The sequence below is a fragment of the Megalobrama amblycephala genome, linkage group LG24 (assembly GCF_018812025.1).
Source record: "Megalobrama amblycephala isolate DHTTF-2021 linkage group LG24, ASM1881202v1, whole genome shotgun sequence".
In the NCBI taxonomy this organism is placed as follows: Eukaryota; Metazoa; Chordata; class Actinopteri; order Cypriniformes; family Xenocyprididae; genus Megalobrama; species Megalobrama amblycephala.
In genome coordinates this window covers 31,151,096-31,170,803 of record NC_063067.1, presented here as the reverse complement: position 1 = coordinate 31,170,803, position 19,708 = coordinate 31,151,096, and the positions used below count along the sequence as shown (strand labels likewise).

The following is a 19,708-nucleotide window of genomic DNA, read 5'->3' as shown; positions in this document are numbered from 1 at the left end:
TTGGCAACAATTATTAGCACCTTTTTATTAAATACTTTTCGCACCCTCCTTTTGCCAAGATAACAGCTCTGAGTCTTCACCTATAATGCCTGATGAGTTTGGAGAACACCTGACAAGAGATCAGAGATCATTCCTTCATGCAGAATCTCTCCAGATCCTTCAGATTCCAGCTCCATGTTGGTGCTTCTTCTCTTCAGTTCACTTCACTCATTTTCTTTAGGGTTCAGGTCAGGGGACTGGGACAGCCATGGCAGAAGCTTCATTTTGGACTCATTGACACAAACTTATGTTTGTTTTGGATCATTGTCCTGATGGAAGATCTAACCACAGCCCATTATTGGATAACTAGCAGAAGCGGTCAGGTTTTGATTTTTTATCTGTTGGTATTTGATAGAATCCATGATACCATGTATATGAACAAGATGTCCAGGTCCTCCAGCAGAAAAATAGGCCCACAACATTAAAGATCCAGCAGTATATTTAACCGTGGGCATGGGGTACTTTTTATCCATGTGTGCGCCAAACCCATCTGGTGGGTTTGCTGCCAAAAAGCTCTTTTTTTAGTTTCATCTGACCACAGAAGCTGGTCCAGTTTGGAGTTCCAGTCGTGTCTGACAACTGAATATGCTGGAGATTGTTTCTGGATGAGAGCAGATGATTTTTCTTGAAACCCTCCCGAACATCTTGTGGGGATGTAGGTGCTGTTTGATAATTTTTTTAGGCTTTCTGAGACTCAAGACTCAACTAATCTCTGCAATTCTCCATCTGTGATCTTTGGAGAGTCTTTGTCCACTCAAACTTTCCTCCTCACCGCGCATTAGGATGATTTAGACACTCGTCCTCTTCCAGGCAGATTTGTAACATCTTTAGTTGATTGGAACTTCTTAATTATTGCCCTGATGGTGGAAATGGGGATTTTCAATGCTTTAGCTATTTTCTTACAGCCACTTTCTATTTTGTGAAGCTCAACAATCTTTTGCTGCACATCAGAACTATATTCTTTGGTTTTTCTCATTGTGATGAATGATTACAGGAATTTGGCCTTTGTGTTTCCTCATGTTTATACTCCTGCGGAACAGGAAGTCATGGCTGGACAATTTCATGTTCATGATCACCCTGGTGTGCTAAAAAATGTAAATATGAATGGGAATATACTTCAGAGATATTTTACTCATAAAAAATTCTAGGGGTGTCAATAATTGTAGCCAACATGTTTTGGAGAAAAACATTTATTTCATAATGTGATTTTCCCCCACTTTCAATTCTTTTCCTTCAATGAAAGGTTAGATTTTTGCTAATTTTATGAATTAAAGATCAAAAAGAATAAAAAATGCAGATTTATTTTTAGTCATCTTTGATCATATTTACCAAGAGTATCAACAATTTTGTCCATGTCTGTATATGTGCAATGAAACTCCTCATAAATTAGGGGGTTGTTACTAATTGAACAAGAGTTTAACTCAAACTCTGATTCTTCAGTCATCAGTTTAGAAGAAGCTCAGCTTTATTTCATTGTATTGAAGTGTATGAAGTATGAAATCTGCATTTGCTTGAGGTGTTGACATGATGTAAATGTCCTATCTAAAACACTAAAGAATGTCACCTCTGACCTGTTGGATTGTGCTTTTTTCTTTAAATATTTTGAGAATTAAGACTTTCTTTACAACTGTTGACAGAGAAAATATTCATATTGTAATGTAACATTTAGGCTATATACTGCACCGTATTGCCACACAATCTAGATCAGCGGTGTCCAACCCTGCTCCTGGAGAGCTACCATCCTGCAACCCCAATCAAACACACCTGAACCAGATGAGTCAAGGTATTCAGGGTTGCTTGATAATTACAGACAGGTGTGTTGGAGCAGGGTTGGACACACCTGATCTAGAGCATACATAAATTAATAGGTTTCCCTACCAAATGGAGTGCGTATAGGGACAGCTGCACACAGCAAAATCCCCAGAGTTAAAGGGTCATGAAACCCCCGTTTTACCCTGGTCATTCACACCTCTGAGTTTCAAAAAGTCTGTTAAAATGGGCGTGTAAAGCTCTGGAAAAGTGGGAGTGTAGAGGGGAGAGAACAACCAATGAAGCACAGACACAGAACACACTCATTATACAGAATAATGAATATTAATATATGAGCACGGAGAAAATGACAACAAACTCCCAAGCACAAGGGAGAAATGTGAAAGAATATTTAATAGGGCTAATAATAGGCTACTTTGATTACGTTTACGAGCACTGCACTCAAAATCAGTCTATTAGAATAATCGTGTCGTCGCGTTCAGATAGGCTACACCACTGTATCAGTGTCCAGTTTGCACATATAATTCATTTGAAGAAGACTTGATGAAATATGTGTGCAAAACTACACCGTGCTGGTTAATGTTTGGTGCAGGAGAATGTGTGAAATAAAAACTTTAAACACTGATACTTTATTCTGTATGAGCCACGTGGCTAGTGTTATTAAACTCATCGTGGAGCTCCGCACTGAAACCAATCATATGTGCGCTCCACGTCTATATCATAATAACAATCGTATTTTTCATGTGTTCGTATTCAAACTCCAGTTCTGACCGCATTGTGGGCAAAAAACAAAACAACACTCATGTGCTGCTGTGCTGAGGGAAACATACACACGGCTCGTGTGTTTGAACGCAGCTAGAGCAGGCAGAGGTGAATGAGCCGCACTTTTGTGACATTTGAATTCTCTGCTGTAATGCGATCTCATGTAAACATATTTTCCATTTGTGCTGGTAGATCACAGCAAAACAATCCACATGCACACAAACCTCTGCTCTGGTCGCGTCGCAGGAAAACTCATTGTGTTGTAGCACTGAGGAAACGAACACCAACGATATGTCTCTGAACGACAAGAGATCGAGGCGAGAGAAGTGATACTTCCTCATGCATAATACCGCAATTATAATCTTATGCATACTACAGCGCAGTGATTGGATTGAATGAGCTTTATGTCATGAATATATATGTCGAGAATCTACGTCAGCATGTTCGAAAGTACACAATGACGTCAGATTTTGTGACGTTGCTCCGACTCAGCTTTTCAAACAGGAAGACAGAAATCGCTCTGAAAAATGCAAAAATAACAATTTTTCATTTATGAATAACATTAATGAGTACCTTTAGTGTTTTCAATGATGTGCGGCCTATACATATCTGTTTACATCTCAAAAAAAGTGTTTTGGGGTTTCATGACCCTTTAAATCAACTCTGCTCAGAGAGCACATGGTCCCTCTCTACATAGAGTTAAAACAACACTGAGAGTTAAAGTTAATGAGATAATATGCTGTTTGTGGAGTTGTTCAATCAGATCTTGAGAGATTTAATGTCTTTTATCTTAAGTTGATTTCATCTGGCTGTGGCTGGAAGTCATTTGTAGTTCTTTTGTTTCTCTTCAGTGATTCTGCTTGTTAACAGCAGGTGTTCATCACTACTGCTCAATCATAACTTAATCACTTAAATATCTCATTAACTTTAACTCTGCTTCAGTGTTGCTTTAACACTATATAGAGAGGGACCATATGTACTCTGAGCAGAGTTGATTTAACTCTGGGGATTTTGCTGTGCAGCTAGAAAAGGCCCTCTAGAACAACATTAGTATTCACAAATGTGATACTGATTTTTTTTTATTTTATTTTTTTTTTATAACAGCTCAAAACAAGAAGTTAATATTGAGTTAGTTACATTTTGGACACAATATTGTCAACAATGAAAATAGTTCTAAACAAAGCTGGAGCAGAACTTCTAAACAAATCAACAATTTTGAATGAATCATTTAAATGAATGATTCAAGGAATCACTCATTAAGAGAGGGTTGGGCTGCCACCTCCTGGCAGTTTTAGACTGGGCCAAAACCAGCCAAAAACACAATCCGCAAAATATTGCCATCGAAAAATATATTGAAATTTTATTTTTTGTCACCCCTACTAAAAATGAATCGTTGAATCCATAAAACCTCAAATAGGGGCATGTGATTCATTCAGTCCGTGCCATCAATTTCTCACTCCAGACCGGTGTTGTGCCGAATTTTGACCCCCTGCCAAATTATTACCCCCCTCGTTGAAGATTGCCTAATCTTAACCCCACCCCTAATCCTAAACCTACCAATATTAGGGGGGTTATAATCTGGCAGGGGGTCGAAATTCGGCACAACACCTAAACCAAAGTTGACAATCCTGCCGTAGCAAAATATAGAATAATTGAAACAACAAAAACACAGCACTATATTAATGCCCAGGCAGTATTTCCAGCCTTCAAAAAGGAATGAAACAGAGAGATGTTTTATCAGTGTCATTTTATTATTCCAAAAGAATCAACATGTTCAAACTAAAATTTCAGTTAGTAGAATTTGTTCTCACCATAATGACATCCCCTTTATTTCTAAAGCAAACTGTTCAAAAATGAAGTATAAACCTCATCTCACAGTAAAATACCTTTTAACAAAAAATTAAATACTATAAAAATAAATCATTGCACAAAATAAGAGCTATGTTCTTACGATTGCTAGAAATCTATGTGCAACATCTCAGAACATACAGACATTCGTACATTGAAAATACGACATACAGTGAAGAGGAACGAACTCACACAAAGCCGCATAAAAATAAAATCTATACTTTAATTGTGGAATATTAGTTTCATAACGCTAGTTTTCAAAAGAAGATCAAATGTACATTTAATGAGGGAACAGATAACAATAAAGGATGCAAAACAAGTAGTGTACTGAATGTCACGTGTGTATCTAACTAATGGTGACTACCACATTTTGACATTCCTGTTGATGTATAGTACTTAGACGAGGGGAAAGGTGGTTAGAAAATCAAAACATAAATCTTAAAACACCCTCTAGTGGGAAACAAACAGCTCAAGGTTAAGATGTATTCAAAGTCAGGCACTGTGGGAAAGAAAACGTGTTTATGTACTTGAGAAGAGCAGCAACTGTTGCATCACTGTGCTTCAAACCCGCTCATCTGACTTCAGATCGTCTCTAAATGAAAGGAATCGCTTTTGTGGTCTGAGTATGATTAGATCGTAAAATACTTTCCATGGCATCCATAGACAGGAAATATCCTCTCAAATGAAATGCTTGTTATATTTACACTTACATAAGCTGCCATTCCATACGTTCATCAAGACTGAAATATTATGGGGTGTTTGAGCAGTTTGATGGGTTGCATAGATTTAGTCCGTTTCTCAAATACACAGTGTACATGTCTATGTTTGAGAGCTGCGATAACAGATGCAAATGCTGATGGATATAACAACCCATGACACCCTACTTTTCATAAAACAAATTCAACGGATAGTGCTTGAGGAACAATTTAGTGTGACAACGATACCTTATAAAAACTGTGGAATATGAAAATGTGCATTTACAATGTCAACAGAGCTTGTTTTAACTTATTAAACACATTTAAGTCAGTACAATCAGCCTATTTTACATCCCATGAGTCTCTGCAGGAACCACAAAGTGAAAAAAAAAAGAAAGAAAAAGAGCTTTAAAACGCTTCACCATAATGAGGATATTTTGCGTAAAGTTTAATCTGAAAACGAAAATATTGTACCAATTAAAAGAAAATCGATGGCTTTTTACATTAGCACAAGCGCGCACACACCCAAACGGAGCTCATTATTAACATTCATCATCATCATCATCATTCACTAAACATTATAACTGTCGTAATTTTTAATTAATGCTTGATGACGCTCTACATACAGCTGGATCAGAGGTCTTAGGTGGCTCAGTGCTAGCCCAACACAAAACATCTGGAATTAGTTTCATATGTTAAACGGCTACTGTACATGGAAAACGGCCAAAGCAACATTTTATCGGTGACCTCATGTGATATAACTACATCTACACTGAGCTCCAGCATCACTAGCCGGAGCTCTGATGAGAGGCTTGAACGTTCTCCTACCGCTGTTTCGACGCTCTCCTCCATTGATAAAACCTACAGGGTTGATGGGATGTGAGAGAAGATGCTTCCAAAGGGCAGTTCAATAAGCACGATCATAAACGTAAGTGCTGAAGATGGTGGCTGCACAATATTAATGAGAGCATAAGCGCTATTGTTTTCGGTTGGGTACAATATGGTGCATTGTGAGGAAGGAAACCTCTGCCCTTTGAACTTGCACCTCCTCATCAGTAGATATCAGGACAGTCTGTGTATTTCCTATCAAAGTAGCCGCCAGTGTACAGCCAGTCCTGTGATCCTGTGTACGGGTTTGCGCCTGACTGAAACCACCTAAAACAGTCAGAGAGGTTAAAATATGGCACGTGTAAATCACACACATATATATATATATATATATAAAAACCAGTGGTACTAACCTCGTGGACCACTCTTCACCATCTTTGGCCCGCTCCTTACGAGCTGCTCTCTGTTTCTCTTCCAGTCTCTCCTTTTCTATGCTGGCTTCATCTGCACAAACACATAAAAAAGCTTTATGTTGGTCTTTGAACAGCAGGGGGCGCTGTAGGGCTGTTTTGGAGAAAAAAAAAAAAAAAATGACTTCATTACCCATGTTGCCATTCTCCATGGCTCTGATATCAGGCCGTAGGCGGCAGTCTGTTGGTGCCAGCAGTCCTTCCATGCCAGGCTCCAACTCATTCAGCGCCATGGCGAAATTAGTGAAGTTATACATCTAGAAGTGAACAGAGGGGTTTAAAATCAAGTAAACCACCATTGAAATGGGACTATATTATTGTTTGAAAATTTGGGGTCCGTTTGTTTTGTTTTATTACAAAAAATTACTTTAATTCAGCATGGAAGCATTAATCAAAAGTGACAGTAAGACATTTATAATGTTACAAAAGTGTTACATTTTAAATAAATCCTGTTTTTAACTTTCTATTCATCAAAAAAAAAAACCTGAAAGAAGGTATCGTGTTTTCACACAAATATTAAGCAGTTTTCAACATTGATAATAGTAAGAAATGTTTCTTCAGCAGTCAAATCATCATATCAGAATGATTTCTGAAGGATCATGTGACACTGAAGACTGGAGTAATGATGCTGACAATTCAGCTTTGATCACAGGAATAAATACAAATTTTTAATAATTGTAATAATATTTTGCAATATTACTGTTTTTACTGTATTTTGATCAAATAAAGAACATTAAAAAAATCCTACAGACCCCAAACTTTAGAACAGTAGTGTAGTTCACCTTTAAGAAGTCATCAATTGGTGTTTTTTTTTGTTTTGTTTTGTTTTTTAAGTGTACCTTCATGGGCCCATTTCAGAAAGGAGGTTCAGTAAAAAAATCTGAGTATGATAACCCTGAAATGAGGGAAACTCTGGGTTTTCCATTTCAGAATGGGAGGAATTATCAAACATGAGAAAGAAGGCAAGTCAAGCCTGTTTCTGAAAGAGAGGTAACTTATACTCAGTGTCAGGTTACCATGGTAACTTACTCTGCGAACCTAACCTTTTCTTCGGTAAACCCAGAGTTTCTTTCGGTCTCCTGCCGCGTAAGCAATGTTTAAATACTTCATTCATTCATGCTACAAAAATGCTGAGTATTTTTGTCTTATTTCAAGTACAAATATCTAAAAATTCTTAAAATCAATATGCATTTAATTAAGTGCTTTTAACTTAAGTAAAATGATCTGCCAGTGTGGAAAATAAAAATAAAATATTGTTAGACGTATTCAGTGTGTTTATAATGGGTGTTTGTGTGTTGGATTTGGTTGTTTGCGTTTTCTATCTCTCCTTTTCTCTTTCTCTCTCGTTATGAGACAGGTGTTCCAATCAGATGGGTTCAATCCGGTTGTGGGTGACTGGATGTTGACGAGAAGGAGTGAGAATATAAGACGTGGTGGAATGGTGGAGAAGAGAGAGAGAGACTTCCTTTCACACTTCCTCCCGTGGCCCAGACTCACTTGTTGTTGTATTTCTTATATATTGTATACGAGTGAGTGAACTCAGTAGTACAACTCAGGTGTGCTCTTTAACAGACAGAGAATTGACGTTGTTTATTATTCTTTGATTTTTGTTTGTTTTACGTTGCCTGTGTTTGTTAACCGCTTATGTTCTTTTTGCTTTAAGGGAATGTAGGGGGAGGGTGCCATTTTTGTTTGAACTTCTATCTTTTTCTCTTGGTTATGGCCAGGTAGGGAGAGAGGGAAGTTTTATTTATTTTATTTGTGGGTTATCTTTGTCCAGGTAAGTTAGAAAATTATTGGGGTTAGTTAGTTTGGGTTTTGTTTGTTATGTTGGCCTAGCCCTCCCCTGAAGTTTTGTTCCCAATACCTTTGTTGACATTTTGAGGTCCTTTCAATTAAATGAAACCCTAATTTGAATTGGTGTTTGTGTTGATTCTGGGACGGGAGGTTGGATTGCCCTGGTTCTCTCTCCAAGACTTACTTTCTTAGTTATTTTTATTTATCATCTTATTTTGTTACTGGCTCCCCACCCCTAGATGGGTAGTTATGTAACAATATAATATAATTAATAATAATAATAATAATATATCTCATCACTTCGCTTCATTTCAGAAGGCATTTATTAACCCCCTGGAGCCATGTGGAGTACATATTTATGATGGATGGATACACTTTCTTCAGCTCATACTCACTGATCCCGTTCACTGCCATTATAAAGCTCGGATGCGTCAGGATATTTATTAATATTTCTCTGATTGTGTTCATCAGAAAGAATAAAGTCATATACACCTAGGATGGCTTGAGGGTGAGTAAAGCTTGGGCTAATTTTCATTTGAAACTGAACCAATCCTTTAATGCAAATAGAAAACAGGTTATTCGGAGTGTCTATTACTGAGTGCAAATCCACACTAACTCCGCCCACCAATGTCACACAAGGTTAAAAACGACACGTGTGATTCAACAGTTTCAGTCAGTTGTGTAGGCAGTAACATATAAGGCGTGTAGAACTAGCTTGTGACGTGACTGAACCCGGTTCGAATCCGCCTCTTACTGAGCTCACCCTTCTCACCTTTCCTATTACTTTCACACCAGAAAGGTATTTATTTTCAATAAAAATCAAGAAAATGTTCAAAAAGTGGAATTAAAGTGTTTAATAATGATAAAAGTATTTATAATTTTAATAAATATGATCATTTACACTCTGTTATTATTGCATCCTGTTAATGTACCACAATACTGAGCTGCAAATAGTATGTATCTGCCAGTATAAAGTATAAATAGCATCTAATTAAACTACTTTTACATGGTAAATAGAATATATCACTATTTTCAGTGTAAATAACACCTATAGCTATTTGCACTTACTGTAAATGGCATCTATCACTAAGACAGTAGGCTATTCCCACTTAGTGTAAATAACTGCTGCTGTACTTTTTACCCCAAAATAAGAAAATGCACTTAAATTATTATTATTATTTTGGCTTTTTTTTTCTGCCCGTGGGATACCATGAAAATGAATATTAGTTCAATAACTTACTGTTCTGTCAGCTGTCACCTATGATAACTCATTAAGTCAACTCAGAGTTGGTTGAACCTCCTTTCTGAAATGGCCCCTGGTGACTGTACATGAGCATAACAGCGTGTACCTCTGCTGAATGAGGCGGCCTAGATGATATTCGCCATAATAATGTGCTACCAGGAATCACTGCCACAGTCTCCTGTACATCAGGCATTTCATCGGCATCCTCGTTGACAGCCTCTGGCTCCTCCTGTAGGTGCAAACACATATTTTAATCCCTCAAACAATAACCTTCCCTAATAAGCTTTAATTTTTCACACTAATTCACCACAGACAGGAAATGCATAAACATACAGTGGACCCCAAAACTTTTTATTAAGACTTCATTGCATTAGACAAGATATCAAACCAAGCTGCATCTCCGGTATATCTATTGTTTTACCATTTAAAACAAGAGTTATTTTTGTGAAAGGGAACTTGGGCTTTCTTTCTTCACAATAAATGTCATTGGCTTCACATGTTGTTGTCTTTAAACATTATTAAACTCACCTTTTTCCAAACCTGTATGACTTACTTTCTTCTGCAGAACACAAAAGAAGATAGTTTGAAGAATGTTGTTAACCAAAGAGTGTTGGTGACCAGTGACTTCCATTGTATAGACAAAACAACAACAACAACAAAAACATGCATATCTCAAAATATTTTCTTTTGTGTTCCACAGAGTAGAGAAAGTCATACAAGTTTGGAACGAGATGAGGCTGATTGTGACGATTTTTATTTTTGGGTGAACTAACCCTTTAAGCCACACTGTATACATCCATTCAAAAGAAAAAAAAGACGTCTGTCAAATATAGCTGTAAACTAGGTGTGTCGTCATGTAATGGGACAAATGTTTAAATAAGCAAAAACCTGAACAGAGGCAAAGGTCTGAGGTATGATGAGTATTTTAACACACCTGCTCTTCTCTACACCTACACAGCTCTTCTGTACACACATTAGCACATGTTTAAACACACACACCAATGCAAACGGTTACCCTAAAACAACACTCCATTATTGTCTACATGTGCATGAATCACTACAGATACGGCTCCTCGCATAATTATGCACGTCTACCTCCTAATGACGCTAGTCTACATCTCTGTTACCTTGACATGAGCACAGAGGAGAGCTGCTTCCGTTTTAAAAAGACAGGATATGATAAAAGATAAGACAGCGATCAGGGGTTAAAGCAGCATGAGTGGTCAACTGTAAGCCTTGCTATTATCAAAGAGCTTAGAACCCAAGAGGCGACACTCTGATACTTTTTGGGTAACAGCCACTAGATGGCGCTCCGGTAGTGCGGCCGCCATTATGGGGTGAAAATACTAACTGGACCATTGAATCCTTCACATCTTATGCACCCAAAATAGGCGAATTTCACTGTGAAATCAGAAGCGCAATAGAAGAGTTTTTTAAATTAAGTCACCAGTAAATTGTATGATCCTACAGTAAATGTTGTATTGTCTTATATATGTTTTATTTTACCAGTTGTGGAATCCAACCATTCATCCATCTGAGGTAATGTAGTTAGCCTACTTTATTGAGCATTTACATTTTATGCAACTTTACACGTTTATTAATAGTAAATTAATAATTAATTAATTTAAGATCATCATGTTTGCAGCAAACAATATATTTCAGACCTAGTGGAGTAATAGTAATAATATCTAGGTCTGAATTTAAATATATATATTGTACGTTTTAATGGATCACGCTACAAACATAATGATCTTGTCTAAAACCTACTTTTGCAAACTAGTCCTAAGTTTTTCGCCCGATCGGAACCGAACCAGTGCAGAAATGTTCTCTGGAGTCTGAATATCAATAATTATCAAGTTGAAATTTTGATTCATGGTCACTAAGGGGCGCCAAACGTATGATGAGGAGCCACTTTTACTAAAATGGCTACAACTCGAGAATGAAATTAGATATTTGCACCAAACTCGGTACACGTGTAAAGATCTGTAAGAATTTTGAAAGAAAACGCCCACTAGTTGGCGCTAACAAGTTTTACGCCTCTGTAATCACGTGGTATTCCACAGATCCACCAATATGCATATCATTTGATAGATCTCCTCATTCTGAACAACTTTGCCTCAAGAACCAATGCTGTCAATCAAATCGTTCATTAATTATTCGCAAATACGTGAAAAACCTACTTTTGCGAACTAGTCCTAGGTTTTTCGCCCGAAGTTGCAATCAATGACACTCATGGGTCATTTTTTAGGCTCTCATAATTATAAGTATCTAAAACTTCAAAATGAAATGAGATATTTTCACCAAAATTAACACGCATATGTATGGGCACACTGAGGACACCAAAGAAAGTGGTGGAGACAGGTGGCGCTATAACTGTCAAAAAAAACTTTAAAAAAAACTACTAAATTGCCTGTATTGGCTGTAAATGGTCTTTTCCATCTATGATCTAAGTCCTAACATGCTTGCTAAATAAAATATAATACCTTTTTATGTGCTTAAAGGGCCTTAAATACTTGAACCCCGATAAATGCTGCTTGCAGCTTTAATTCGCATTTGTTTTTGTTTGTTTTTTCTGCAAACTTTGAAAAGTTCCGCTTCACATTTGGATGGAAACCCAGCTAATGACATCCACTATAAATGCTGTACAAATCATACATACAGAATACAGATTCTTATAATACATGATGCATTGCTGTGTCTGTTATCACATAATTCACACTTTTGGACACTTTTGCTTTAACGGACATTACACTGCAAAATTAAGCTGTTATATTCATATATTTATAGTCCAACATTCCCAATTTTTCAGATGCATGTCCTTAATTTAATTTCATATGTTGGTATTAATTCAGTGTTTATAAGCCTTTTAAAGAATTTGAACCCAAACTGACTGGGTTTCTAGAGAGCAAAGGTTTTGTGAAAAAAGAAGACTTAAACACAAAGTGTGTCAAATAAACTGTAAAAAGGATGTGATGATCACTAGTGATAGTATTTTATTCTGTGTTGTCATCATTCAGGTTGGATTTCAGCTTTAATGTACGTTATTGTATGATATTGCCATAGAAACTAGTGGACTGCGACTCGCTTTCACCCCAGAATGGTGGAAACGCAGGGCTGCTGCTGGGCATCGGTGTTTCAATGGAACGTTCTATTGAGTGTCGCTTCTTGTTAGTGTATATTCTTTGCTATTATCTTTCACACCTGTTTCTGTTGTTTTTTAGTGTCCGTCGTTCCTTTCTTCTCGAGCTTCCGATGGGCCTCGTACACCTGTGGGTCGACGCTCCACATGCACTCCGTCCATTTCCCGTAGATCACACAGCGCTTCTTCTTACTGCGAGCAAAGAACATGTGGAGGAGAAAACAGCAATCATTACCAATCTGAGGTACGTAGCACTGTGACCATAAAGCTGATCTTGACATTTCTTAAATCCATTGAGATGTTGGCATGATAGGTGTTAGCTTGTTTTGCAGGCTAAACATTGCACAAAGCCATTATGTAACATGTTACTAATATCTGTTCACTGGTAAGCAGACAGATCATCACTTTGTAAAGTTTTTAGATGTAAATGGAAGTGGGAATAAAGACTTCCTGTAGCTATTTTGAGTCAGATTCCCATTTTGATTCAGCTTTGTTTACTTTATTATTGATATACTTGTGGTCTAAAAGACAATGTTTTTTATTATAATGCCATAATGATGTATATTTATTGTTTATTAATAATAATCTCTGGTAATTTGAAGTTAGAATGAATACTGGCTAGGCTTTGAGGATCGTGACATACAGACAACAGTTATTTTTACCTTAGTTAAAGATGTGCTGAAGCAGATAATGGTTTACATCATGAGAAAAGTGCATTACATCTAGCAATGTTGTTGTCGTCCTTCTAAGTATCTCTGAATAGTTTTTCTGAGCAGCGCCATGACGGGTATGAAAGTGAGGCTGTGAGGGATAGACTTACTGTGTTTTCAATAGCTGTTTCCATCGCCCTGTTTTTGTGCGCATTTTGAAGTATTGCATCAGAAACAAGTGATGGAAATGCCTAAATTTTAATAAAAAAAAAATCCCTTAATTCGCAAAAAAGTTTTTACACTTGCTGATGGTGTTTTATTTACTGCTGGTTACTAGCTTACCAATACCACCATCATCCGCTCGAACAACTTGATGGAAACACACCTAATTAGGGGTTCAAGCATGTAGTGCTGAAACCCTATTGTAATTGTAAGGATTTTTATCATTTTTCTTCCCTAAAACTGATCGTGCAGCCCAAACTGTAAGGCCGAGAGACTTGAAACTTTGTCAGATGGTAGTAGTCTTGCTCGCTACTCAGATACCTGGACTTGTCCAAATCGGCCAATAGGTGGCACTACAGCGATCAAAAATGAATCAAGCGTCTCATATCATTGAAATCATTGGCTCAAGATGGACAAAACGTATATCTCCGATTTTAATTTCCGCTAGGAAAAATTTTCCAACATTTTAAATTTTGTCTAAAACCTATTTTTGTGAACTAGTCCTAGGTTTTTCGCCCGATCGGAACCAAACCAGTGCAGAAATGTTCTCTGGAGTCTGAATATCAATAATTAATTATCAAGTTGAAATTTTGATTCATGGTCACTAAGGGGCACCAAACGTATGATGAGGAGCCACTTTTACTAAAATGGCTACAACTCGAAAACAAAATTAGATATTTGCACCAAACTCGGTACACGTGTAAAAGTCTGTAAGAATTTTGAAACAAAACGGCCACTAGTTGGCGCTAACAAGTTTTACGCCTCTGTAATCACGTGGTATTCCACAGATCCACACAATATGCATATCATTTGATAGATCTCCTCATTCTGAACAACTTTGCCTCAAGAACCAATGCTGTCAATCAAATCGTTCATTAATTATTCGCGAATATGTGAAAAACCTACTTTTGCGAACTAGTCCTAGGTTTTTCGCCCGAAGTTGCAATCAATGACACTCATGGGTCATTTTTTAGGCTCTCATAATTATAAGTATCTAAAACTTCAAAACGAAATGAGATATTTTCACCAAAATTAACACGCATATGTATGGGCACACTCTGAGGACACCAAAGAAAGTGGTGGAGATAGGTGGCGCTATAACTGTCAAAAAAAAAAAAAAACATTTTTCATTACTAAATTGCCTGTATTGGCTGTAAATGGTCTTTTCCATCTATGATCTAAGTCCTAACATGCTTGCTAAATAAAATATAATACCTTTTTATGTGCTTAAAGGGCCTTAAATACTTGAACCCCGATAAATGCTGCTTGCAGCTTTAATTCGCATTTGTTTGTTTTGTTTGTTTTTTCTGCGAACTTTGAAAAGCTCCGCTTCACATTTGGATGGAAACCCAGCTAATGGCATCCACTATAAAATGCTGTACAAATCTCCTAGATCTCATTTTCCACATCTCATGTTGTCTAGAGTTCTTTGTCAACTGAAATTTCTTGGAAAGATATTTTTGCAGTGTTTTGTCAGCAGAACAATCCAAACAAACACACATTAAACAATAGTACAACCCACTGAAGAGATGTACAACCCACAGCCTCGCTCTCATTATTGTTAAAAATCAAAGATGACGCTGCTGTCAATAATGTCTATAGCAGCCATCTAAATGGCCATTCAATCATAGCAATTTCCATCAACAGGGAAAAAAGTAACACTTTTTAACCAGAAATGAATCATTTAACATTGGCGAGTTGAGGAGAACATTATGCAAATGAGCAGAGATGCAAAGAGATGACTACCAATGGGACAGTGATCCAATCATGTGATCAAGTTCTTGATACAGAGGAGTATAAACGCCTACACAACCAACAGTGACTAACAAACTCGATATTTAATCGAACCTTAATTATTAACTCACTGCCAAATGCTATGGGTATCAAAGGTGTCCAACTGCTTTTCATCTTAAAGGATCTTCATTTCTTATCTCATTGAAAACAATTTTACACTAAGAAATGGATAGTACTTATATGACTCCAGTCATGTCAGGAGCCTAATAAAATTGAACATGAAACGGGTCACCTCATTTGACCAGATGAATGGCATTTCAAAAGGGGCTTTCGCACCAGAGGAACGTTTTCATAGTTCCTATAACTACTGGTGGAAGTACCTGTTTGTGGCGTATTTGCACCGCAGGAACTGGGAATGATTTAAGTTATAGGAACACCCTTTGGGGGAACTAAATTAGTTGGGTCTAACCCAGCGCAATAGGAACTACCAGTGACGTAAGTGTTCGCTGATTGGCCGAACGTGTACCATGCAAAACACTGGGACCCGGAATTTTTAAAAAGGCACACAGTTTACATATATTTACTAATTCAACGAGCATGGAAAACAGCGATAAACAGCATCACCTTTGTCTTCTGCGTGTCTTTTCTCAGCTTTGATGATATGTGGCACTGCAAGTTGTCATAGCAGATCTCATCTCCTAGCCCTGCTTTTTGCTCTTTCAATCGCATAACTTATGTCTACATTCCATCTCTTTTATCACAAAACCCACGGCAAACAACAAAAACACAGCTCCGATCACAGCTGCTCTTAAATGATGACGTTTATGGCAGAGTTCCTACTGGCGGTGCAAACGCAACCAGGAAAATGGCCCTTGGGGAAAATTAAGATCTCGGCGGACCGCCCCTTAAGTATCCCCCCTCTCATTGGACAGTCTCACTCACAGAATAAATAAATATGTGTCTGATTGCACATTTCTATGGAATTGATAATTGAAAATGTTTGCACTTTTGTGTGATGCTTTATACATGCTGCTAGGTGTTGACTGAAATATTGGCTGAGTGCACATTTAAATCACAATAGCTACATTAGTTGGATGGGGTCTTTCTTAAAAACAGGGTTTACGTTATTTAAACAGTTCATGGTTATAGAAACAGTCCAATAAAATGTGAAAAGTTAGAGTCATGATCTCACCTCTTATCCTGGATGTAACCTTCAACTCTGTGCAGCTCCTTTCCAAACATCCCACAGGGTTTAAAGTTCAGCACGCACTTCTCTCCAGTACTAAGCAATCACACATCACACTAATCATTCAAACATATCCATGTGAATTCACAATAGAATAAATGTGCCATAAAAACTGAACAGTCTGGCTTTACCTGTGGTTGACGATTTCCACAGTGCCGTACTGTTCAATCCACAGTTTTCCGAGAATTACGTTATGTACACAGCAAAAAGGGTTCGTCCATGTGTATGCCTCTTTATGCCTGTGAGGATACACACACACACACACACACACACACACACACACACAAGCATGTGAGCAGGCTGTTACTGAGCAACCCCAGAACCCTTTGCTCTCAACTCAGACCAGGATGCCACTGACTCATCCAAGGAAAATCTCACTTACACAATCAATACACCTATTCATGAACTCAAAAGTAGCTGAAAAGCTTGCTGATGTACAGAAAAAAAAAAAAAAAAAAAAAAAAAACTTAATATGAAGAAATGTTTAAATAAATATATTTATTTAATTATATAATAAGTAAATAAATAAATAAATAAATAAATATATATATATATATATATATATATATATATATATATATATATATATATATATAAGTTCTTTTTTGTGTCTTATCACGCTTGAATGGTTTAATAGCACTTTAATGAATGATAGCGTGATCATACAATGTAAAGGCCTGTACACACCAGGACGAATATCGCACATGTTTATGGGCAGCATTTTTCGAGACGGTTTTTGTGTTCATACCCAAGCGATTTTCACTGGCAATGCGCAGAGTGAACGTGCAAATTCACATATTTCGGATATTAATAAAGTTAATATAGTTAATAAGATATTAATAATAGTTAATAAGATAAAATGGCATTATATATATATATATATATATATATATATATATATATATGAATAAAAAAAGAATGCAATGATGTGGAAGTTTCAAATTTCAATATTTTATTCAGAATACAACATAGATGACATATCAAATGTTTAAACTGAGAAAATGTATCATTTTAAGGGAAAAATAAGTTGATTTTTAATTGCATGGCATCAACACATCTCAAAAAAGTTGGGACAAGGCCATGTTTACCACTGTGTGGCATCCCCTCTTCTTTTTATAACAGTCTGCAAACGTCTGGGGACTGAGGAGACAAGTTGCTCAAGTTTAGGAATAGGAATGTTGTCCCATTCTTGTCTAATACAGGCTTCTAGTTGCTCAACTGTCTTAGGTCTTCTTTGTCGCATCTTCCTCTTTATGATGCGCCAAATGTTTTCTATGGGTGAAAGATCTGGACTGCAGGCTGGCCATTTCAGTACCCAGATCCTTCTTCTACGCAGCCATGATGTTGTAATTGATGCAGTATGTGGTCTGGCATTGTCATGTTGGAAAATGCAAGGTTTTCCCTGAAAGAGACGACGTCTGGATGGGAGCATATGTTGTTCTAGAACTTGGATATACCTTTCAGCATTGATGGTGCCTTTCCAGATGTGTAAGCTGCCCATGCCACACGCACTCATGCAACCCCATACCATCAGAGATGCAGGCTTCTGAACTGAGCGCTGATAACAACTTGGGTTGTCCTTGTCCTCTTTAGTCCGGATGACATGGCATCCCAGTTTTCCAAAAAGAACTTCAAATTTTGATTCGTCTGACCACAGAACAGTTTTCCACTTTGTCACAGTCCATTTTAAATGAGCCTTGGCCCAGAGAAAACGCCTGCGCTTCTGGATCATGTTTAGATATGGCTTCTTTTTTGACTTATAGAGTTTTAGCCGGCAACGGCGAATGGCACGGTGGATTGTGTTCACCGACAATGTTTTCTGGAAGTATTCCTGAGCCCATGTTGTGATTTCCATTATAGTAGCATTCCTGTATGTGATGCAGTGCCGTCTAAGGGCCCGAAGATCACGGGCATCCAGTATGGTTTTCCGGCCTTGACCCTTACGCACAGAGATTGTTCCAGATTCTCTGAATCTTTGGATGATATTATGCACTGTAGATGATGATAACTTCAAACTCTTTGCAATTTTTCTCTGAGAAACTCCTTTCTGATATTGCTCCACTATTTTTCGCCGCAGCATTGGGGGAATTGGTGATCCTCTGCCCATCTTGACTTCTGAGAGACGCTGCCACTCTGAGAGGCTCTTTTTATACCCAATCATGTTGAAAAAATTGACCTAATAAGTTGCAAATTGGTCCTCCAGCTGTTCCTTATATGTACATTTAACTTTTCCGGCCTCTTATTGCTACCTGTCCCAACTTTTTTGGAATGTGTAGCCCTCATGAAATCCAAAATGAGCCAATATTTGGCATGACATTTCAAAATGTCTCACTTTCAACATTTGATATGTTATCTATATTCTATTGTGAATATAGATGTCCCAACTTTTTTGGAATCAGGTTTGTATTATATATATATATATGAATGACATGTGAGAGATGGTAGTCAGAAATGGTAGTGCAAATAAGTCACAATGACAGTAGTCCAAGTGAACGGTAGTGCAAATAAACATTTATGAAATAGACATTCTCAACTATATTTTTGGAATGTAAAAAATACATGTAAAAAAGTTTTTCGCGTCAGTGCGCACACTCACGTTGGCGCCCTTTATTTAGTCACGAGGCGTTAAACGTCGGCAATAATCGCACGCGATATTCGTCCCAGTGTGTACAGGCCTTAATGCTAGCTAAAGGATGAAGGAAAAAAACGGATTAGCTATCAGGGTCTGTACATGTGCACATTACCATGGCACACTCACTTGTGAAGCTCTAGCGTGATGGTCCCTTTAGGTTCTGCCTCCACACTTTTGCCCCAGAACTTGAGTTTGGGGTAGATGGAGCCGTGGAACTCAAAGTCGCCCGTCAGACTCTCAGTGTGAAACGCACTGATGGGCGGATGGTGACTCACCTGCTCTGAGATTAGTCTGAAACCCTGATCCTCTCTGATTGAAAGAGAAGCCAACAAGAGTAGAGGAAGGAAGCGTTAAGGGGAAGAAGAAGCAGAGTTACATAAATGACAAAGACCAGTTTCCCTTTAGAGCAATCTTGATCTAACCAATGTTTAACAACATCCTCAAATCTTATCAGCATAGTTTGTTATTAAACGTTCTGCTCGTGTCTGTACCGTGTGAGTTCGTAGGTTTCTCCTAAAAGTGGGTTGAAAGGTTTTCCAGTTCTATCCCACTGAGAAGCGACTGCAGACACAGCGAAGGCAGCTACCGTCTTAGGAGCAAGACAGAAAAACCATGTCAAATTAAAGGCCGGAT

At 37.6% G+C, this 19,708-nt stretch overlaps 1 protein-coding gene across 2 annotated transcripts in view; it reads right to left on the bottom strand.

Moving 5' to 3' along the window:
- Nucleotides 1–4,301: 4,301 nt before the first annotated feature.
- osbpl2b (oxysterol binding protein-like 2b) overlaps nt 4,302–19,708 on the bottom strand; it is a 31,935-nt gene continuing 16,528 nt past the window's right edge. For both annotated transcript variants that reach the window (XM_048177634.1, XM_048177635.1), the window contains exons 6-14: nt 19,567–19,664; nt 19,202–19,384; nt 16,575–16,682; nt 16,390–16,479; nt 12,654–12,783; nt 9,559–9,681; nt 6,546–6,669; nt 6,356–6,446; nt 4,302–6,269 (exon numbers count right to left, since the gene is read on the bottom strand). In XM_048177634.1, the coding sequence (XP_048033591.1) occupies nt 6,167–6,269; nt 6,356–6,446; nt 6,546–6,669; nt 9,559–9,681; nt 12,654–12,783; nt 16,390–16,479; nt 16,575–16,682; nt 19,202–19,384; nt 19,567–19,664 (1,050 nt within the window). In that variant the 3' untranslated portion in view covers nt 4,302–6,166. The remainder of the gene's footprint in view (nt 6,270–6,355; nt 6,447–6,545; nt 6,670–9,558; nt 9,682–12,653; nt 12,784–16,389; nt 16,480–16,574; nt 16,683–19,201; nt 19,385–19,566; nt 19,665–19,708) is intronic.